The sequence below is a fragment of the Rhea americana genome, unplaced genomic scaffold, assembly GCF_003343005.1.
Source record: "Rhea americana isolate MKP2758 unplaced genomic scaffold, rheAme1 scaffold_132, whole genome shotgun sequence".
Classification (NCBI taxonomy): domain Eukaryota; kingdom Metazoa; phylum Chordata; class Aves; order Rheiformes; family Rheidae; genus Rhea; species Rhea americana.
In genome coordinates this window covers 2,463,236-2,486,269 of record NW_028185395.1, presented here as the reverse complement: position 1 = coordinate 2,486,269, position 23,034 = coordinate 2,463,236, and the positions used below count along the sequence as shown (strand labels likewise).

The following is a 23,034-nucleotide window of genomic DNA, read 5'->3' as shown; positions in this document are numbered from 1 at the left end:
AATTGGAGGCCTGTGGCTAGTGGCGTCCCCCAGGGCTCAGTACTGGGTCCCATCCTGTTCAACTTTTTCATCAATGACCTGGATGAAGGGACAGAGTGCCTCCTCAGCAAGTTTGCTGATGGTCCCAAGCTGGGAGGAGTGGCTGACACACCTGAGGGCTGTGCTGCCATTCAGAGAGACCAGGTCAGGCTGAAGAGCTTGGCGGAGAGGAACCTCCTGAGGTTCAACAAGGGCAAGTGCAGAGTCCTGCACCTAGGGAGGAATAACCCTATGCACCAGTACAAGTTGGGTGCTGACCTTCTGGAGAGCAGCTGTGCAGAGAAGGACCTGGGAGTGCTGGTCGATGACAAATTGAGCCAGCAATGTGCCCTTGTGGCCAAGAAGGCCAGTGGTCTCCTGGGGTGCATTAGGAAGAGTGTTGCCAGCAGGTGGAGGGAGGTGATCCTGCCCCTCTCCTCAGCCCTGGGGAGGCCTCATCTGGAGTCCTGTGTCCAGTTCTGGGCTGCCCAGGACAAGAGAGACATGGAGCTACTGGAGAGAGTCCAGCATAGGGCTATGAGGATGATCCGAGGGCTGGAGCACCTGCCCTATGAGGAACGTCTGCGAGAGCTGGGCCTGTTTAGCCGGGGGAAGAGAAGACCGAAGGGGGATCTTATCAATGTGTGTAAGCACCTGAAGGGGACAGGGCCCCCTGTCAAGGGGACAGGGCCAAACTCTTTTCGGTTGTCCCATGTGACAGGACAAGAGGCAATGGGCAGAAACTGAACCACAGGAAGTTCTGCCTGACCGTGAGGGGGAATTTCTTCCCCGTGAGAGTGACGGGGCACTGGAACAGGTTGCCCAGAGAGGTTGTGGAGTCTCCTTCTCTGGAGATCTTCAAGGTCCTCTTGGATGCAACCCTATCTAACCTGTTCTAGGTGACCCTGCTTGAGCGGGGAGGTTGGACTAGATGATCTCCAGAGGTCCCTTCCAACCTTATCGATTCTATGATTCTCTGATTCTTGCAGTATTAGGTTAGTGCTATGTAACTGTGCAGATACTGCCTCTGCCTATTCCTTCAGGGACAAATTGTGCAAAAAGCTCCAGAAGACAGCATCTTCTGCCTCTGTGGATGCAGAGAGTAAAAATAAGACCACAGTGCTAGAAGCATTTAACCTGACTCATCTGAAGGTTCTTCCGTAACAGAACTACTTGTATGATTAAGTATTTGGAGGATCAGGGATAAAATCCATAACGCTTAAGTATTCAGATACCACTGTGGAGAAAAGGGCAAATGGAGAGAGATGCCACCAACATACATATGCTTTGTAATTCACAGTAGATATTTGTGTTGGAATCTGTTTATGAAAGATCATTAATGCAGTTTTGACAGAATGCACTTAAAATACAATGACTTTATTTCTGTACCAAGAGAGAGCAGTGTCTTTTAAAGCTCAGTTGTTCCTAAATTTGTTTGATACTGAGTCATCATTTCCCAGGTGTTCTGCCAGGTTTCTCTCGCCACCTATGGGCTAGCAAGCTGCATAAATAATGCACAAAATAGAAACTGTGACAATATATCCTATATTCCAGTTCCAGCTTATTCAAAAGAAGCTTTCCTAATTATCAGTCTTTACAAAAAATAGCAAGCTAGATACAAGTAAAAGAGGGGTTTTGTGGTCCCATGGTTGTCTCAGGAAGTTGTTAATTTATTATATAGCATGCTGTTTAGTTTAAAGTCATATGGTAGCTCACTGTACTTGAGGATGGTTTGGAAATTGATACAGCACAGGAGAGTAACTGTGCTATTTAAAAAAATCTCTAAGAGTAGTTTGTGAAAGTATCTCTGCCAAAGAAAATATGTCTGTAATTATGTGGAGCTGACAAAAGAATATAAATAATCACTTTCCTTCATGAGAGATTCTCCTTCAAGATGTTTGTTCTAGATGGAAGAACAAGGAATGTACATGCAAATCTCTTTTATGGCTTTGTTTCCAACTTTATGTACATAGTAAAATGTCAGGCTTTGCAGGTTATACTCTTGTGCAGGGCTGTGCATTTCAGCGCTGCAGAAGAGCAAGGACACCTGCTTCTGTGCTGTAGCTCCTCTCTTCACTTGCCTGCGCAGCTCAGCAGCACTTTGAGCGGATATCTTTGTGCTCACGCCAGATCTAGAGGAGTGCTCCTGCAGAGCCACCTCAGCTCAAAACTACCCTGGTATTTAAGCTTAATAAATAATGGCACTTACTAGCTCAGCTACCACGTTGCGGTAACGTGGCTACAACTTTCGAATCCTGAGCTACTATTTGCAGAGCACTGCTCTGTGCTGGGTGAATATATGAGTGAGCTCAGCAGTGTGTTCCTTGCATTCCTTTACAGAGCCTCGTCATGCCTTTTTATTTTTCTAAAAGAAGCACATTACCAATAACCTCTTTGCTGGGCCTACAAACCCTTTCAAGGGGACGTCATCGTTCAGGATGTGTACCAGGGAAGTTGCTGAAACAATTACAAAAGCAATTTCATGTCTCCTTAACCCATTTTCTTCCCCTAACATTTGATTTCTGACATATTTGCCTTATTTTGAAACTGAAATTGATAAGATTTCCCAGGCTTAGCACTTTAGACTAAAGGTACATGGTCAATTAAAAAAAAATCTACTTTCCACTGCATAAAAAATGTATTGGCCTCTGAAAGGATGAGAGGGAAGACAGTTTGCTGGAACTCTTCCTGTACAATCCTCCTAGAAAAGAGGAAAGATGCTCACTCATGTTCCACCGCATGTGAAGTCTTTTTAGAAGAAAAAAAAATGTCCTAGATACTGCAGGGTATCCCCCTGCTCCTCAAATTTAAAGGAAGTGAGGATTCATAAAATCTGGCAGACTAGAAGGGATGTTTCCTGTATCTTGCATGCATAGATCACAGTGCTATGGAAAGTGCATTACATTTCCTTAGTATGAAGTGGAATAAAGAGGGAAAGGACTACTTTAGGTCTTTAGGTCAAATAGGTCACATTTCTCTTATCATCTGTGAATGTAAAATGGGCCTATCTCTGAGAGAAACTTGCATTTTGAGGTGGAAATAGGTACACTGCAAGACCTCCTTAGTGTGAGAGGACTTGAAAACCCCCCAGGTGCCTCCTTCAGCTACAATGAACTCTCATGAGCAGCCTCCTTGTGAACTCTAGAAAGAATCCTGGCTTTGCGGAAGAAGTGGCTCTGAAAGTCAAGTGTGATGGCATTTCCTAATTGTTTTTTTCAGATTTGTGGAGCACAGATACTCTCAACACAATTTTTTAAATAAACAGCTTCGTATTTTGATGACCATTACTGAGTCTTGACCTCAGACTTACCCATATTGGCTTACAGGTCATAGATTTAAAGTCATAAAGTTAGATATCTAAATCAATATTAGTTAGAGAATATTTGTGCTGCCTTTGATATAGGTTGTTCAGACATCAGAGTGATAATCTGAGGATGAAAAGCTGGAAGGAAAGCTCCAAAGTCTTAAGTTCAATACCGTATCTCAGCAAGCAGCACTTATTTTATAACATTATTTAGGAAGAGGTATCAGATATGAGTGATCTAATGCAATTTGAAATAGTCTTTGCCTACTACTGAGAAGTATAAAAGCAGATGGATGAGAGGGGCTTGGTGCACTTTAGCAAGCCAAGCTTTCAAGGGGGTTTCCTTTCTCTTCAAAATAGGGTATGCAGCTACTACTATTAACCAGTTTACAAATTAGCCTTAAGGTATTTCTGGAAGTTACGGTGAAATGGAATGCCTCCAGTAACAAAAGCACTGGCATTTTCCAGAAGGAGTGAACCATCTTTTCAGGAGCACTTCCAGATATCTTTAGCTATCCTTGATTTCATTCCAGATAGGATGCATTTTTTTGTAGCTATACCACTGGAGGTCACTCTTGTACTAATAAACAGTACAGTACTGGATGCTACAGAGGAAAAGGAAATTTCATAAACCAGCCAAGAATGAACTCAGCTTGAACTGAAGACTACCATAAAAACGGAAGTGAATTGGAGTTAAATATGTTGTGCAAAGATTTATCAAATATACAGTGGAATACATTAAAACATGAAAATAAATTATTGATTTGTAGGGTTTCATCAAAAATCAAAAACCTCAACGTTAGCAACCCAAGTTTACTTTGATCTAACTACACTAATATGGAAATGCAACACTTCCGTTCACGAAAGAAAGCAAAAAGAGGATGTACAGTAAATAAAAAAGATAACCACTTCTAAAAGGGTTCACAGAAGTCACACTAGTGTGAAAAAAAATGCAAACAAAATGACATGTAAGATAGGAAGGAAAAGATTATGTGGGAATTTTCTTGATGATATTTCTTATAACAACATTTCCAATAGCAAAAAAAATGTGTGGAGAAGTAATAAACTCTATTTATTTCATATATCTTGTCTCCTTATCACCACTTTCTGTGAATCCATTTTTATCAATAACTTCCATACTTCTGGGCGTATCTTTCCTGAAGTTGTGAGTTGTAAAGAAAAAGAACTTGTTAAAACATTTCCCCCTTTTCTACTGAAATAAAATTGTAGTATAGATTTCCTGTTCTGAGGTGAAGAATAAAAAATACTAGTCATGTTTCAGCAATCTTGGTTCAATGTCTCTTACCCCATCAGGGCCCAAACCAGTTATTTTACTCCAAAAGCAAGCTGCTACAGGCTGGTAACTCTTCATCTCAGGTTCCAGACCCATCAACATTCATACTAATACTCTAACAATATGAGAAAGCCAGTTAAAGTCGGACACATACACTTGTTAACAATTAAGCTAGTGTTTACAAATCAATAGGAAAATTTGTTTTAGAACAGCTTTATTCACCTGCAGAAGAGGAGGAAAGATCCATCCATGACATTTAGTGTTTGTGCAATATTTTGTGCAGCTCTGCCTTACTCCATACCTTAAACTTCCTAAACTATTTTTGTAATACCATTTGATTCTGATAGCTCCTAGGAGCTTCTGTAACTCAGCTGACAAGTTCTTGATTAAAAAGCAACTGCAGGTTTAGCTGTTAACTTCCTGCTGATTAGGGAGTTGCTGAGGCTTAGCTTGGAGGTGGGAGCGCAGCAGGGAGATTTTTGTGCTTGTGTGGGTGACAGGGTAGGGCCTAAGGGGACAGAAGCTTTGCTCCAAGTGGTGTGGGATTGTGCAATATTAGGTGTGATGGGCTGCTGGGTTCTCAACCATCTTCAGCACTGGTTGAGAAAGTGCCCTTGGTGTGCCCAAAGGACTTTGGGCAGGGGGATGTGGTGCCCATGCCTGCAGCTGGATGGCAAGCCCAGCTGTGGGTGGTGGCGGCCTCCCTGCAGGAGGTGTTCATGCCTTTGGGCTGTGCCACCAAGTGAAGAGCCTGTGAGAGGAAGTGAGTAGGCTGTGTCCCTTGGGGGGCATTTGGGAGGTTGGCAGAGTTTCTGCAAGGGCCCCACAGAGATAAAAGCCTACGCAACCTGAGGTTGGAGGATGGCTAGATGGAGTGGTAGATGAGGGCTACCCTTAATGAGGTCAATGGAGCCTGTGAATTCTGGCAGCAGGAGAAAGGTTCCTTTTCCAGGCTCAAACCTGAACAGAGCTGGTACTGGTTTCTGACAGGAGGGGAAGGGACAAGTGTGATTAAGGGGACCCTCAGGGCTATCTGAGCCCAGCCTCTACATCTACACCAAGAGAAAGCAATGAGTGCTGGTGACTGGATATCCCCTGCTGAGGGGAAGAAGGGCACTAATCTGCTGACCAGGCATGCTGTTGTTGGAGGCTTGTTGTTTTGCAGACAAACAATGATCTTGGTTGTTGTAGAGAGAACACCAAGGCTCATCTTGCCCTCTAACTCTTACTGCTTTTTAGTCATTGTGAGCATCAATGACACTGCCAAAGGAGACCTGGAGCAAAGCAAGGGTGACTATAGGGCTTGAGTGGGCAAAGGACATAGGATCCCACAGGGTGGTCTTCTCCTTTCCCCATGGGAAGGACTCAAATAGGAGAGGACACAATTCTGAGAGTTAACAACTGGCCATATGGCTGTTGCAGGTAGCAGTTTGGTTTCTATCATAATGGGTCCCTCTTGGAAGAACATGGAGAGAGGGAACCCACCTAACAAAGTGGGTAAGAGCATCTTTGCCTACAAGTTTTCAAACCTATTGAGGAGAGGCTTAAGATAAAGAAGGCAGTAGCATACAGAAGGCTGAAGCAAGGATAGGCTACAAAAGGAGGAATTTAAAAACACTGCACTGGCACTTAAGGATAATGTCAGGAAAGCAAAACTCGAAGTTGAAACTGGCAAAAGAAGGTTTAGGGCAACCAGAAGAGCTTCTGCAGCTACATGAACAGGAAAAGGAATGAACAAGGAAAACGTGGGCCCATAACTGGTGATCTAGTGCTGGTGGGTACAGATACAACTGGGGTGCCCAATGCTGTCTTCATCTTCACCAGCAAGACCTCCCAGGTCTCTGTGAATAGTGACAAGGTTCAAGAAGAGAGGAACTACCAGAATGGGAGAGGTTTGAATTGCAGATTTCTTGAGAAATCTCAAACCAGACTGCATATGGAATATTGCATCCAATCTTAGCCCCATTCAGTACTAGATGACTGTTAATAAACTTGGGCAAGCTCAGCAGCAGGCCAGCGAGATGGTTGTGAGCTGGAGCCTATGACCTGTGAGGAGAGGATGATGAAACTGGGCTTGCTCAGCCTGGAGAAGAGAAGGCTTTACAGGACATAACAGAGGATATACAAAAAAAAAGTGAGGGTTAAAAAAAAAAAAAAAAAAAAAAAAAAAAAAAAAAAAAAAGGAGAAGAAGAGATGGTGTTCATTAATTGAAACATGGGAGGTTATAACAGGATATAAGGAAAAAAAAAGTTCCACTCTGAGGATAATTAAGCATTGGAACACATTACTAAGAGGTTGTGCAGCCTCCATCCTTGGCTGTTTTTTAGACTTGACTGGACAAAACCCTGAGAAATGTGATTTGAATTTAGCGTTGACCATGATTTGAGCAGGAGGTTGGATTAGATGCCTCCTGAGGTCCCTTCCAACTTAAATGATTTTATGATTGCTTTCTAGCACCTTATCTAATTTCCGAGATGGATATCATGTTCTGAATTTTTGAACCTTGAGGTGCTTATCAGGTATGGAAGTCACTTTTCTGTGAAGAACTGAATATAGATTGTCAGAAGCAACATACTTGTCTATAGACATATGTGGTCTGATCTGCTATATCATGTATTTATATTCCATTTTAAAACTTATGTATCAAGTGTTTCAAAGCCTTGATTCTGCAAGCATGTAAGGACATAACTTTATGGATCCAGAATAGTCCCACACTGAATTAAAGAATTCATAATCTGCTGCATGGAATAAAGAACGTAGTCTCAAGAGAGCATGCTCTGAGATCATAAGTGTGCCAGAAATATATATTCCACACAGAATAGTGACAGAATTTTTTATTCAAATCTTAACTGAGCCTCTTAGTTATAAAAATATTACAGGTTTATCATCCCAGACAATTTAGTCTGAAGTTTCCTTTTTTGGCTCTATTCCTCTTTAGTTGTATCCAGTTCCTCTGTTTCTTTTGATTCTGTGTGTGGGAGAAAAAAGTGATGGTTATGGGACAAAGCATATTTTCTTCTAATTGTTTGCTCTTACTATAACTTAATCTTGCTAAACCTATAAAGACAAGGGAACATATGTTGCATAATTAATTCTAGAAATAAAAAGTTGTCTTTTAAATTTTTTTCAACATAATTAAAGAGCTAGAATGAAGTTGTATAACACCTATCACATTCCTATGCTTCCACATACAATTGGTCCAGTTTGTTCTAAAAAAACTCCCAAAGAATCCATTGGGATTGCCCAAATTCTCTTATTGGGGTAGGCTAGAAAATATGTTAGAAACAAGTTCATTCAAAAAATGTCAGTGTGAATCCAAGATACTCTGAGACAAGCCAGGCTCAACAACCTTTTAACAAGTTCCAAGCAGAGCTCTGCAGGAACCCTATTTAAATTCCTGCTGGATCTGATCTCAGCCCCAGAATGCTGTTAGATGTCAGTCCTATGCATCAGATCAGCTAGCTGGCTAGTCTGCCTTGAAGCAGGTGAGCACCTACAGAGGTGATGAGGAAAAAATGAGAGCAAGTGAATTACATGAATTCAAAGAGCTGCCCCAAATATTTAGGGTATATCTGCAATGTATTTTCAAAGGGTATAATAGTCTTTCTGACCTCAACTTTATCTTTGATTTATTGTGATATGGACTAATTATAAATGGATAAATGTGCCTGATGTTTTCCAGCATGAAATACGTAGCTTTGCAAAATATTAACATTTAATAAATGCAAGCAACACATTTTAATTGGATAGATGCTTATTGACTAAATATGGATAAACACAGATTGCCTCCTTTTATGTTGCCTCTTACTTGATTTAGATTTCTCACTCTGCCTAGAAGAAACCAACCAGACACCCATTTCTGGCTAACTGTTCACTTATAACGTATAACTATATCCAAGATTTATTTCTTGAAAATATTTTTGCCTGTCCCTTAAATCTAGTCGAGAGAATACGAATATAAAGTTTCATTCAAGGGGTAAAAGTGGTGTATTCTCAGAATTCATAACGTTCTGGAATTTGTTTTCCCATTTTTGTACAAAAATGCAATCACTTATAAACTCAGTTCTGTTAACTATAGACTCATGCCAGTTCTTAGAGCTGTCAACTGTATATGTGTGCCGATAATGCTGCACAGCAGTGTGATTTCTAATTTGTATAAACAGTTAAGGTATACAAACTTGACTATTCAAAACCAGTTGATATCTTTAGAAGACTGCTCCTTCCTGAAAATTAGCAGAGTTTCCAATGCTCTCTTCAGCATGACAATGGGCTTCTCAGCAGTGGCATGTTTTGAGCTGATTGACATGCATCATGTCAAGCAACCAACCTGATTGCTCATTCTTCCTTCCTTACCTTGATCATCCTGATCATCTTTGTTTTCTTCTTCCTCTCTGGTTACCTCCTCTTCCTCTTCCTCTTCTGCCTCTTTTGCTTCACTGTATACTTCATGAGAAGAAGGCTCATCATCCCCACCCTCAGCAGACTCATCAGTGACTGAAACATGAGAAATTAGAAATATGTCTCCTTTGAGCAAGAAAATTAATTTTTATGAATCTGCACCTAGTCATTGCTTTTATGCAACAACTAATAACTCAGACTGAAATCTGCAGTTCTGGAGAGAAATATCACCAACTTTTCTGCAACTGCTTATCTGTCCGTCTGCATATCAAGCCATGAAATAGAATAAAATAAATCATAGGCTTCCTAAGACAGTTGTATCTTATTATGCTATGTGAGATAAAAACAGAGACACCTGTTATGCTGTTTAAGAACAGGCTTGCAAGTTCCTAATGCTCAATACTTGGCATTTTAGAAGGAAAAAAAAGAAAGAAAAAAAAAGGCATCTCAATACTTGGTAGATGATAAGAAAAAACAAGGCCTCTGGAATCACCAGAAATTAAAACAGAACAATATAGTTTAGGGGATATTTGAAGAGTGTCTGAAACATATTTCCAGATGTCCATCAGAGCAAACCTGCACTTGATGGCATTTCTTCCTCTGCAGCTGCTACTGCTCTTTCTGCTGCTGCTTCTTCTGTTGGTGTTCCTACTTGGAGGGCTTCTGTGGGAGAAGCTGGTTGTTCCACACTGGGTGTCCAGAGTGTTACTTTGCTAATATCCATTGCTTTCCATTTTGGTGCAATGAGTAATGAGTGTTCCTCCTCTTCTTCTCCCTCCTCTTTAGCCTGAAAGACAACTCAAAAAGTCCAGAATCACATCTAACAAGTAGTAAAGGAGTGGCCAAGATGATGTTCCTGTGTATTAAAACCTCATTACCGAGGTCCAAAATGGTAATGACATAGTCTTTTAAAGCACTGACATACTGAGGAACTTCAGCAGCTGCAGATCTTGGAAAAGAACAGCTACACTTTAGAACCCTGAAGTTGGTTGAATACTAAGAATGACTAATGTCTTTCAGCTTTCTGTCTTAAAGCTAAAATTTTGTCTATCCATTAAACAGAATGGCTGTGAGGGGCATATTAACGATCTCTCTACTATTTGTCCCTCCTGGTTGTATCTACTTTAACTCCAGTATTTATAAGTCATTTTATAGACTGCTTGACAGTAGATTTAATTTACCAAGTTCTCTAATATTCAGTACAGTTTACACTTTTTTTTACCTGCGTTGAGTATATGTATTCACCATGCTGTTCACATCCACTGTCAAAGACATATTTGCCACGACCAATAGGCTACAAAAAGAGATACAAAATAGCAAAACTATAGTTAGTATACTCTAAACATATAAATGTAAAATACACTTTACTGTAAAATTCATATAATGCTTAATAACAATATAGTTTGAAAGCAAAGTTGCTGGAAACTTTGTGTTCTGTTCTGCAGATTAACTCTGTTTCATGTGTTACATTTATTGTTCAAGAAATGGTCCAAAAGATGGGGAGCCTAGTTCTTATTTTAAGTGGAAAGAGATCATATTAAGGCAACTATATGCTAATTGTTCATACGAATATAGAATTTTACTGCACACTTACATTTCCATTCAAAAACATGCCCTGAAAACGGTGATTTAGGTGGATAAGTTCAGCTGCTCCTCCCTGATTTCCATTTATCCAACCACCAACATACTTAGATCCACTCTCTTTGTAGGTGTATGTACCTTGTCCGTGCCTAAGGAGAAAATAATAATTTTGCTTTGTACTGCTGAAGATTAAGTGTATAGGATGTTGTTAAACTTAAGGTATTACAACTGTATAATTTAAGTTACTGAAATGACTCAGGTTGGATTTAATTGACAAGGTCCTCCCATACCACTTCATTTGATACAGTCAGCTACACTTTGAAAATAACTTTTGCATTTTAATGCCATTAGGTGACTTGAAAAATCACTGCAAGAATGAAACAAACCTGTTGTGATTAAACCAGTCTCCAGTATAGCTGTCCCCATTTGCATAGGTATAAACTCCATAGCCATGTCTCTGGTCATCCACCCAGTCTCCTTTAGTGAGAACATGATTTAAAAAAGAGTGAGATGTGGTATATTTCATTGTGCAGTGTAGTAGTCAGTTTGTAAAGTTATCCTGTATGAATCTAATTGTTACACTGATTGATACAAGACTGTAGTTATTTGTAGAAATGTTCAATATTACTCTGGACTTGGAATACACTGCTTGAGAGGAGGATGAACGAAGAATAAACTGCTACTAAATGCCATACTACTCACAATAATCCAAATAAATCTACATAAATAAATCTACATAAATAAAATAAATCCATATCTCTCACAGAGCCTTAAGTAAAACAGGAATGGAGAGAGTTTCACAGCAAATTTATCTTCTTAAAACAATACACAATCCAATTAAGTATCTCCTGACATTTCAGTGAGGGCAAAAATGTGTCCTTTTGGTTATATAAGTTCTTGCAACTGTTTTCCATGTTTTACCTTCATATTTTGATCCATCTGGATAAAAAAATATGCCCTGGCCATGTTTTTTGTTTTGACGGTATCCTCCGATGTAGCGAGCACCATTTGTAAATCTGTAGGTCCCCTGATATAGATAAAGCCATTGTCAGTTCTCACTCTAATATGTTGCCCAGAATAACAGAACTGATGAAACATAAGCTCAACTACTGTCCCACCTGTCCACTTCTGAAACCATGTTCATATTCTCCGTCGTATGTATCGCCATTGGGTAGTCGTGCTTTTCCACGTCCATGTCGTTCACCTTCTGAATTGCGCTCACCATCATATTCCTGATCACACAGGATAAGAAATTAATTGTTTAAGAGGGAGAGATGTGACTGAATCTAATCTGATGAGAGAGAGGAAACGGACAGTTTCTTCAGAGCCGCACCAGTTCCACTTGAATCAGGGACTGCAGGAGCAGCTCACCAATATATCGAGTGCCTACACAAGGCTTGCTCAACAGATCCTGGCCCTCAGAGACTTCCCTCCCTTCCTGACAAGCTACTGAAATGTGCAGATGTGACTTATTTTCAGCTGCTGGAGCAAACTAGACAAGTCCTGATCAAAAGGATAACAGCACTGCTAGCAAATCTCTTGTGCCCACTGATAAAGTACCTCGAGAGCTCTCCGGGACTCACACACGCATCCACATCCCCTTCCCCGCTCTCGCTCCCTCCCCGCCCCCGCGGCCCCGCGGCACGCGTGGGGGAGCGCTTCGCGCGCTGTTTTACTCCCGCGCTCCTCCCCGGCGCCGTGGCGAGGGGCTCCCCAGCTGCGAGGCCTGCTCCAGCCCTCGCCGGCGCACACGTCCGACCGCCCCGGCCCACCCCTAAGTCCGCCGGGGCCTCGGACTCCTCGGACTCCTCCGAGCCCAGCTCCGACATGGCGCCGCTTCGGTGCCGCCGTCACCGTGGCAACCAGGGCGCGTGGTGATGGTGGGGGGGGGGGGCCGGAGGCGGGGCCGCGCGCGCCGCCGCCGTGGCAACTCGGCGGCCGTCCGCCCGCGCGGGGTCTCGCGCTGCTGTCCCCGGTGCTGAGAGCAACGGCCGGCCGGCCCCGCCCCTCGCCGCGGCGGCCGGGGCGGGGAAGGGAGCGGACGGGCCCTGGCGGCGGCGCTCCCCCCAAACCTCCGCCTGCCTGGGGGCTGCCGGGCTTGCTGCGGGCAGGGCCGGGGAGCGGGGAAGTCCGGCCCGGGAGAGCTCCTGAGGCTGGGGCAGCGCCACCCCGCCTCGCGTGGCCGTCTCGGCTCTGAGGAGAAAGGCAGCAGGCCCGAGCTGAGAGAATTTCTAGGGAAGCGGAAAAGCACCGCCTCGACTGGGTCAGAGCCCCTCTGCCTGGCGAGCTTCCCTCATGACTTCTGCTCTGTCCGAAGTCCTTGAAAGAGATGCAGCAACTCTCACAGGATTATAGGGTTAATAGGCATTCGGAAGTGTGGCAGACTGACCTTCCCCAGAAACTGATCTGTTGTATTCTTCTTGATTTAGTTTTCCCTGTGCTGTACTATAAATGCCATAAACAGGCTTGCAACATTTGAGATGTGGTTTGAGACCTCTGAATCTCAAACATTCACAGACCTTCTTTCATGCCTTTTGAGAGTTCCCAGTGGTTTGTGTTCAGCAGCAAACGACATTCAGACTTTAAAATGATTTCTGCAGCTAGGACTTTTTTATTTTTCCTGTCAAGTCAATGTTATTCAGAAATTCCAGTTCATGGATCTTACCTGTTTTATATCTTACAGCTTCAGCATATTGATGAGTCTTGTTCATCTGCTAAACAGACCAGACTTTCTCATTGAGCAGCCTTGTGAAAGGCTTGTGAAATCCTGCAGGAAATTGAGTACACTTCTTAAATTGAAGCCAGAAGACCAGTAATATTCTCTGGTATCTGAAACCCCGTATGATTTCAAAAGCTAGCTTGACAGAACGATGGAGCAGTTAGTTAGTTATATCTGGGGCATGTTATAGGACTGTTAGCAGTCAGGTGATCAGAAAAAAATTCCCTGATTTCTACATAAAGCACCTCAGAACTGCCCATATGCATAATTTAAGAACAGGGAAATGTTCTGGTTCTAATCACTTCCAAAGGTTAAGTACTGTAAGTCATCAAACAACCATGTGATCTGGCCTAGAAAATCCTGTGATTCTGTATAAATGAACACAGTGCAAGTTTTGTCTCACATTATTTTTTTTCTAATTTGCACTGAACTGTTATGGTGATGCTGTGCAGTTCTTAACATAGAGTTATTCATGAGATATCAGTATGATGGGTCAGTTAGGTTTTTATATCACTGAAACACTTTTTGCTTTTGCTTACACAATTATTTTCACTAAATGATTTTCACAATGACTATAATTTCAGAAAATTCTATTTATTCTGACTTTCCTCTAAATTAGAAAAGTTTCTTTACTTCAGTCAGCCTCAGAACTGATCCTTGTAACTCTGATGAAAAGCTCAGTCACCTCAGCTAGTAAACATGCTACTATGCTTATATAATTACAGCTAAGTTAACATAGGGAAGCAGAAGGACTATCAAAAGGTCAAGGAGAGTAGAAAGGAATAAGCTCACGAGAAACAGAAGAGAGAGGGATGATCATAATAACCATCTTCTGTCCATATTAAGCAATTATGATACTCCATATGGAAAGGACCTTTTTTGCACTTCATATCTCTCATTTCTGTGTATGTTTCATATGTGAGCTGCAACATTCAAAAGCAATCATTCTTAAATATTACCTATTTGCCTGAATACAAGATAGTCTTTTTTTGTTCTTTATTGAGGAAAATGCCCTGAAAATCTGGTTTGGCTAAGGGAATTGATAGCCACTACATTTATGGCTCATGCTAAATTCCTGTAGGCTTGAGGAACAGGTTGTCTTGCTCAATGGAAAGCAGTACTTTGCTTCTCTGCAAAGTGGCAACTCTTTTGCCTGCTTCAATGTAGTTGAAGGAGCTTGGTGGGATGGAGGTCCTGTCCGTGATACAGGAGTTGGGGAAATCACCTAGTTCTCATAGTAATTTCATGGCAGAGGTTTTAAAAGACGAGCCATGTGAGGAAATTCGTGGTAAGAAGCAGTTAGCTAAGTAAAGATTGGGCAGAGAAGATAAAGCTTCTGAGATAGGCAGCAAAAGGAGTGGCAAGTAATTGGAAAATGTGATGGAAGTCACCTTATCACCTAGGTCAGAACTTCACCACTCAAAATAGAAGAAAAACAGGGTCACCTTTATAAAAAGATTCACCTTATATTCAGGTAACTTTGTTGGTTTTCATAAGAGCAATCTAAATAGCCAGTACTAAGATATGTCACTTACGTGGCATTTTTGTCTCTGTTTTAAATTGGGCAAAGATGAAAAAGGAAGAAAGATATTGCTAAACCTCATTGTATTCGGAGCTAATAAACTCTCTCCCTTTTAGCTTCCAAGTTAGCACTCAGTTACTAATTTGATAGTGTTTTGTTTGAAATATTAAAGAATGCTGAAATTAAATTTTGCTAGCTGATAGAGCATTAAGAAGCTTTTAATGTACATTTATTAATTCAAAATTGTACAGTTATTTCTCTTTCATGCAAATCCCCAGCATCTGATTAGGGGGTGGTCTAATTTGCATAATGACTGCACAGTTAATAAGTAACTGCAGAGTATGGAAACTACTGCTCTGATTGCTTACCTCCTCCAGAACTGAATATAAGTATGCTTACCCAAAGCATAGTCTGCCCATTTCTTCCTTTTTTGATCATAATGATGCATAAGTTTCTTTTTGCACTTAATGAAGGCTAAATCCCTTTATCTGCAGTCAGGTAATATCTCTGATTATGAAAAGAATGGTTATTTATTCTGTCAGTGGCATATTAAGTCTAAGCAGACTGTGTGGCCTGGAGTTGTAGGGGAAAATACTTTTGGGATTTATATAAAGGTATTCCTTGTTAAACTCGATGGCAGATAACCAGATATGTATTTTAGCTTGACAGTTCACATAGCCAATGGGACAATCACAAACAGGGAGCAATGACAAGCTGTCAAATATGTTCTGCCTAATTATCACTAAACTTTCCTGCTGTATGTATTATTTCAGAGTCCTGAAAGAGGAAGAATTTGAGGAAGGAACAGTTCACTTTTCTTGGGAAATAGCCAGAAACTATTTCTTTATAAGAGTCCAAGTGCCCTAAACCTAGAAATGATGGATGGCACAAACATCTGTTTGCCCGGATCACATGGTTTAACCCAAATGAGTGATGCATTTTTTCAAGTTTTCTATATTGAGAAACTGTCTTGTGAGGGTAACTATAGCTTATAGAAATGCATATAATTAATGGCAAGGAAGATATACTCCGTAGTTTCTAGCCTTCCAGTTGTGTTTTGTCAAGTCTGTTTCAATATCAGAGTAAAGCTAAACTTTAAGTGCATAACTATTGAAAACAGTTTCCAATTGTGGGCTAATATCACCCTTATTTTCCTGTTCTTTCCTCTTCTTAGTCAAACCAAAGGACTAACATAACACTGTAAATACTCTTAAGGTCCTGCTGATTTTGTAAACTGAATAGTTTACTTAATTTGAAATTAAGTAAATTTCATATGGCAAGATGCCCAAGAGGACTAATGAATGTGCTAATTATCTGCTCTGCTCTGACTACTGTCTCTGTTGATGTGTGCTGGCACCAACTGTTGCCCTAGCAGAAGAGGGCAGCAGCTGGGGTGGTTGGGAGCTGCCAAATGGCACTTTTAAGGCCCATTATGCTCCTGGCTTTCTTTGGACTTTGCCCTGTGTTAGGAGAGGGGAGACCTTTAACAGTGCAGAGAGTAGAAATTTTGCAGGGGAAATGCTGCTGTGCCAGGCCTTAGCTTCTGGGATCCTCCCAGCACTGACTGAGCTTGGAAACGTATGTTGTGCAATGAACATTAGAAATAGCAGCTCTATTTGTTTATCTGTAAGCAGCAATCAGCATTAGGGTGCTAAAAAATACAGTGGGGTGCTCACATTACATTTACATTTCTCTGATGTGGTAAAAGGCTGTGTACTTGTTAATTCGGCCTTGGTGCACTTTGGCTTTCTTGCCCTCCAGGAGCTCCCTGTCCTAGGTCCCTGTGAGCCAGGCATCCTTCTGCCAGAGGCAATGCCTCTGAATCTGCTTTTCTCTACTGAGCCAGTGACATGGCTCTTGGGAGTCTTCTTTTCAAATTCCTGAGGCCAAGTACATACTCAAGTCAAATAGTGTTTTGTTCTGGACTAGATTAGACAATTTATTTCTTTTGGTGGGGGAAGAAAAACCTGGGCAAAATTGTCTTTTGAGAGATACTTAAAGAACAGAATTCTGTTGGAAAATATTTTTTTGCCTCTTAAAAGGTATTAATTTACACCTTCTCAGATTATGCAAGCTAAAACCGCAGCCTAGTATACTGTATGGTCAGCATCATATACTAACAAGTATAATCTGGAATTGCCGGAGAAACTTAATGAAACAAATTTCTTCCACCAGAAACTGAAACATAAAATTGGAAGTTTGATTCATCAACTTTTTGGGAGAAAACTGTAATGTAAGGGAATTAAAATGATATCCAAATTGGAGTTCTTCTTTAGAAAGCAGGATTTCATTTTTCTTCAAAGAGTTATTATTATTATTCTGCAATATATTCTATCAGACACAATTAAAGAATCCAAAATATTTTGAACATAGTATTTTCTTAGATTATATGAGAAAACATTGGACAAAATCAAATTTACTTTCATATGCATTTGCTTTTTCTAATCTAATTCAGAACGAAACCAGATTCTGAAATGTCAAAATCCTTTGCAAAATTAGGAATTCTCTCTGCACAGCTCTGTTTTAAGCCCTTTACCGGCGAAATGAGAGCTGCTCAGCATGTATGTATGCCAAGTGAAGGTAATCTCTTTCTGTGCTCATAAGCAAGCCAGGAAAACAGCTGAATTACCTTTCTAGCCACTCTTTTCAGAACTGCCTTCCCAAGCAAAAGTTGTTTTGGGATACCCTGAAAGCTAGATGATTAGAAAAGAAAAAAAAATACTGTGAGAACAATCCTTGAAACAGTGGTAGTACTTCATTGAGTCTTGGCTAAATGTAACTCTCCAATTTCCTCCTCCAGAATATCCAAGGAGCAGTGCTTCTATCTCCAATTTCTCTGAACTACTGCTGATTTTAAAGTACACAGCACACATCATTCTTCAGACATAAAGGAAAAATTTCAAGCTTTGTTTTATATAGAGGGTTTTCCTTTCCATTAAAGTGCAATGGGAACAGGTCACATCTATTCCATTTAGGCAGTTGTTGTGAATCTCTTTTCTCAAGATATTTATGACAGCATTATTCGTGAGGTAAAAAACATCTTACGGTCAGTAAAGGAATAAAATAGTGTTATTATTACGTATATCCTTTCTCTACTTTTCTGTATATGTGGCTGTTGTTTCATTAAATAAATAAAACCCAAACCCAAGGTTCTTTATTTAGGTGTAATTTGTAATGACGTAAAGAAAAAGCAGCATGATCCTTTTGTTCAGAATATCTGAAGTCCTAATGTAGTAACTTAGAGTGGATTCAATACAGAAGAGCAAAATGATTGAGACAGATGGGACTAATTTGCTGCTTCCTCATTCCTGTCACCTTGGATACCTTCATACTTCATCTTCTTATTTATGACTTGCAAGGTGCAGTTGCTTTAGTATATGCTCTCCATTACGGATTGTGTTCTCTTTTACCATAGTATTTGTAACTATTCTGGTGTCTGATTTCTATTTCAAGCATTGATAGACTGGTGAATGTTCTGTAAATTAAAAAATGCCTCAGCCCTTTCTTCTCTTACGAGTACTCTCCAGTGATCAAGCCAATAGGCACGGAGAAATTAAATCTATCCATTACATCTGTCTATTTTCATCTGTTTGTTCCTCAGTAGATGTTTATGTAGCCCTTCCTTTCACTTTTACTCAGCTCTCTAGGCAATTTAAGAAGAGTAGAAATAAAGGCAAAGTAACAGAAACTTTCCTATTTCTTGCTGGAAACAGAATTAAATTCTTCAAGATAAGAATCTCAGAATAAACTTTCTTCTTTTTGGTTCCATTCTTGGAATACTTGGTTGTGTTTGCATGTATCATGAAAATGTTTGTACTCCCATGAATATGGGGCTTAGAAAAAGCTACATTTTTTCTCATATTCTTGTAGTGCAAGGCCAATGCAAAGAGATAGATACATAGGTAGGTTGGTAGGTAGGTAGGTAGATCGATCAATCATGGGGCTACATACCATTTAGTGCTGTTTTCTTTATAGCATTCCTTCAGTGTATGCATTGTTCTTACTAGGCTTCAGTAAAAGGAAATCAGATGCAAGGTAAGACGCTTGATATGTTACTTTGTAGATTCCATTTATAATAATACAACTTGTAATAATATATATTTTTTAATCCTAGACTCTAAGTACATTCTTGACCATTTTCCTGTGAACAGGTAGCGGAAGGTATGAGGGCTAGGTCTCTAACCACGGAACATTTATCCAAGCTATAGGGGCCCCTGGTCTGTATTACAACAGGTCACATGCAGCAGCTCTGCCCAGGACTTTCTATAGTAGCTCCTACCCCAAGAGATAACACTGTGGCTATAACTGCTCCTCACACAAATTGTTCATCAGACAACATGAGATGATTTAACAGTTTGGCTCTGCACCCCTCTGAAAAGCCTCTGTGAGACTCATAGTGGAAAATAATCAGCACAACCAATCTCATTTTTATGAATGGAATGGGAGGCTGATAGGCAACTCATGGGATTCAAATAAATGCCATTATTCCTGAATGTCTTCTGCAGTTACATTAATATCTGTCCTTGTTCCCATGTTCCATTTGTTACAGATTTTCTCTGTAAGTGGTCTATAGTTCTTGGGTACCCCGATCTTGTTGGGGAAATAGCTTTGTTGCACAGCAGTCTTGCTTGCTGATCTGTTTTCTGAAAATACTCACTGGTGTTTCTCACTAGCTTTCTTGCAAGCTAGATATGATAAAAGTACCAGTGTGGAAGCTATGGAGTTATATTAGTGGGGCTCTGTGCCAGAGCTAAAAAATTCCATTAACAAGCAGGACATATCATGTTACATGCATACATATATACAGCTTTAGAGCTTCCAAACCAAAGCTGGCTCCTCTCCAGCCATGCCTGAGTATGGCTAAAGTAGGCCTGTTATCTGTCTACCCCCATCCATATAAATATATCCTTCACAGCCTCTCTCCCCCCACCTTTTTTTTTCTTTTTGGCTCTTCAGAATTTTTTTATTTGCCAAGGCTTGATGGCAGGTTCTATTTGGATTATACCCAGTGTTGATGTAAATTGCTTATATAATATCCCAGCTGCTCTGCTAGGAAAACAAAGCATGTAAAACTAATAAAGGCAACCAAGAACCATGATTGTATCAGTTCTGGGGATTCTGCTAGTTGTTTGGAATAAAGTCTAATAAAATACCAATTTTTATATAGTAAAATACTATTTAACAACCCATTATTATGTAAAGAATTTATTCTGCTCCCCTAGACAAAGAGATCACTCAGTGGCTGAACGGATTAGTCTTTCCCATCCACGCAATTATAAATCATAAAATTTGCTCATGCCATTTACTGGAAGGAAAATAAATACATTAATAACGTAAAGGATGCAGTAATCTGTATTTAGGCCTCGGTCAGCCAGCATCATGCATTCAGCAAATGGAAGACTCTGCTGACATTATTGACTTCAAAGTGTTTTGCTAAATTAGGGCTTGGGGAGTTAAGCACACAACTCTAGTTCAGTGGAAATAAAATTGACTTGTCCACCTAGGAAATTAGATTATATTTTCCAAAAGAGATGTTAGCAGATGTTTAACTAAACATCTGTCAATACCTATACCTTTACTTCTGTTTGGTTTTGGAGATAAGAACACACACTTTTTTATCTCTCTAGTATAAATGCTACCAGAGACTTAAAAAGCCCGGCGGTTGCTGCGGTTGCTATCAACACAACTATTTGCTAAACCATCATTTGTGTTTTTTTCTGAACTGCAGCTGCTGAAATGTCCTTTCTATTCTCTTCTGTGAGGCCTAAGATTATATATGCTATTTTAAAGAATGTTTTTTGTGCTTTATTTGTTAGCTGTTTACTCTTGACTGCAGACCTCTTTTTATGTCAGGCTGACCTCTGGCTCTCCTTTGACACTGTACATGAGCATTCGGTTGCTGTAAACAGCAGTACAAGCTCAGATCACTCCTTATATATGTGTTCTTACTTATTGGCTGGCTTCTGACAGCTTTAGCTGCTGGTGACGAGTACTAGCATAGCAGAGAAAGCACCTGTGCCAGACATGGCAGCCAGCAGTCTTCAATGATAGAGGTTTAGGAGAGACCTTTATTTTGATGGGAGACATAGTTTCTACTTTAAGCAGGAAAAAAAAATGGGTTTTTGTGGCTGTTTGGCTTGCACTTTTTGCAAATCGCTTGTAACTGAAGACAGAAAGATACGAACAAGGTTAAGTTCTTTAAGGAACTGGAAAAGAGCCAAGACAAAATAAATTTTGAAAATCTGAAGATCTGCATAATGGCAGCAGTTGTCATGATAATTTTGGATGGCTAATTAAGCACGCAAACAAATGAAGTGAGATAGGTCTGACCTTTTCTGCTATAAAGAGGCAGGTCTTCATTGTTTGTGTGTGCCAGTCAGAATAAATGGTGTCTGGGAGCCATTTGCTGCTGGTGCAAAAAGGCAGCCGCATGATTCAAGCAAAGCACAATTCCTGGAGGAGCATCCCCTTTTTATTTTTGCCTCTGCTAAATGGTTCATGCAGCAGAAATGATAAACATCAACACATGCTATAGGCTCAGGCTATAGTTACCCCTATCTATATCTGACATGTACATTTTTCCACCTCAAGAAACAAATATCCTCTTAGTAAGATAACAGCATTTCCATGATACATCTGCACAGAAGAATAAAGAGTCATGAAGTATTTCCATGTCCGGTTCATGCACTATCATACTGGGGGATAATAAATGTGGAGAGCTAAGGTGGCTCTGGTACCTCCCTTTTTCTGCCCCGTCTCAGTGTGTAAGAATCAGCTAAGCTTAATTCTCCTGTCCTGGCCATTTCAGTTGAGCTGATGATGAGTTAGGGCAGATGATTTTCTTTTGGACTTATAAAGCACATGGGACTGTACTGTCATTAAGCAATTATGCAGTTTCCTTTCCCCAAGACATGTGACGAAATTGTAGTTTGTCTCATAGCACACAATGGTTCTGAGAAAGTTTTGCTATTGCTAGAACTTTCGGTGCCAAGTAGGAACTTTTGCTTTTATCTGTGAACTAAAATTGTCTGCTTAGAAGGTAAGGTAGATCATAATCAAGACCATTGCATTAGCTTTCAAAGTAGCATTTGTGGAGGAGATTTTTTTCTTAACCTCTGAATCAATATTTACTAATCTCACTTTGGACATGAGTCTAGGCAGGAATCAGCATCTGCTAGTGACAAGTTCAAGAACGGCAGTCCGTGCAACACCTCTCTGCATTTGCTACAGTCCTGTGTAACTCTGAGAACCCGATTCTGCAAACACTGTTTTAAGGGGAAAGGTTTTGTTTATTAACTGGGAGAAAATGAAGGAAAAATATCATTGCTCTCATTGGGTAGTGAAGCTCAACATGTGTAAGGGTTTGAAACGTGGGGCCTAAAACAAACACTCTGGGAGTCAAAGAGCTTTAACTGTGATTACTGACACAGGCAGTGCAAGAGGGATGGCATGAAATAAAACTTAACATTTTAGTGAGTACCATAAGCAGGTTGCTGGTGCCAGGCAGGTGATATTCTACCAGGTAGGAACTGTGTTGTATGGAGTAATTAAAGCCTGCACACAGTAATTGTTAATAATTGTTAAGTTTTGGATTAAATAAACTGAGTCATATTACCAGCTTTATTAAGGTTATCATGGTAAAGAAATACACCAGCAGCTGGAAGTGAACATTTGTAAAAATAGCTAAGCTTTGAAATATGGATAGTTGCTGCAAATCAAAACACACTGCAGAATCAGGAAACCAGAAGGCAAATAAAATAAATAATGATTTTTGGTTTAAAAAAGAAAGGAGTCCCACGGATTTTCTTCTGTCAGTTTCCAGGAAGCCTGCGGGGCTCGTGATTTTTGCACGCTTCCAGCTGAGCAGCATCAGTAGTTCTAGTGATTTCAGGGGGACAAGTGGCAGTGCTGAAGTTGTGCATCTGTGCAGATTTATCCAGGACGGAGACTAGTGACTTCATCGGAAATCAAATCGGTGATGTCAGACACACACACACACAAAGAAAGAAAGAAAGAAAGAGAGGCGCGTAGCTGGAGCGTATCGAGCCACCTCCAAGCCACAACTCTGACAAGCGACAGGTAAGAGACCCCTTGGGTTAAAAGTTAACCGGTTAAAACCGCAGAGAACACATTTCTCTGAGCGGCTCTCCAAGGAGGGGGCTGCGCGGCCGTTACAGCGCGCGGCCCAACGGCTAAC

General features: G+C 40.6%; 2 protein-coding genes across 2 annotated transcripts in view; one reads left to right on the top strand and one right to left on the bottom strand.

The window, feature by feature from the left end:
- Window positions 1–7,518: 7,518 nt before the first annotated feature.
- RSPH1 (radial spoke head component 1) lies at window positions 7,519–12,450 on the bottom strand. Its single transcript, XM_085297890.1, has 9 exons — window positions 12,369–12,450; window positions 11,715–11,828; window positions 11,518–11,623; window positions 10,983–11,073; window positions 10,610–10,745; window positions 10,238–10,309; window positions 9,592–9,802; window positions 8,971–9,111; window positions 7,519–7,585 (listed from the first exon to the last, which is right to left on the bottom strand). Exons 1-9 carry the CDS (start codon window positions 12,423–12,425, stop codon window positions 7,542–7,544), a joined length of 972 nt encoding a protein of 323 aa, XP_085154016.1. The 5' UTR covers window positions 12,426–12,450; the 3' UTR covers window positions 7,519–7,541.
- Window positions 12,451–22,841: 10,391 nt separating this feature from the next.
- The window catches only part of SLC37A1 (solute carrier family 37 member 1), a 40,012-nt gene continuing 39,819 nt past the window's right edge, over window positions 22,842–23,034 (top strand). Inside the window, exon 1 of the mRNA XM_085297950.1 lies at window positions 22,842–22,916. The gene's annotated coding sequence lies outside the window, so the exon portion shown is untranslated. The remainder of the gene's footprint in view (window positions 22,917–23,034) is intronic.

Coding starts and splice junctions, on each gene's coding strand:
- RSPH1 (XM_085297890.1), bottom strand. CDS start 12,425: ATGTCGGAGCTGGGCTCGGAGGAGTCCGAGGAGTCCGAGGCCCCGGCG. Junction 11,074..11,517: donor AGATGGATCAAAATATGAAG/GTAAAACATGGA, acceptor TTCTCACTAAAG/GAGACTGGGTGGATGACCAG. Junction 7,586..8,970: donor AGATGATCAGGATGATCAAG/GTAAGGAAGGAA, acceptor TCCCACACACAG/AATCAAAAGAAACAGAGGAA.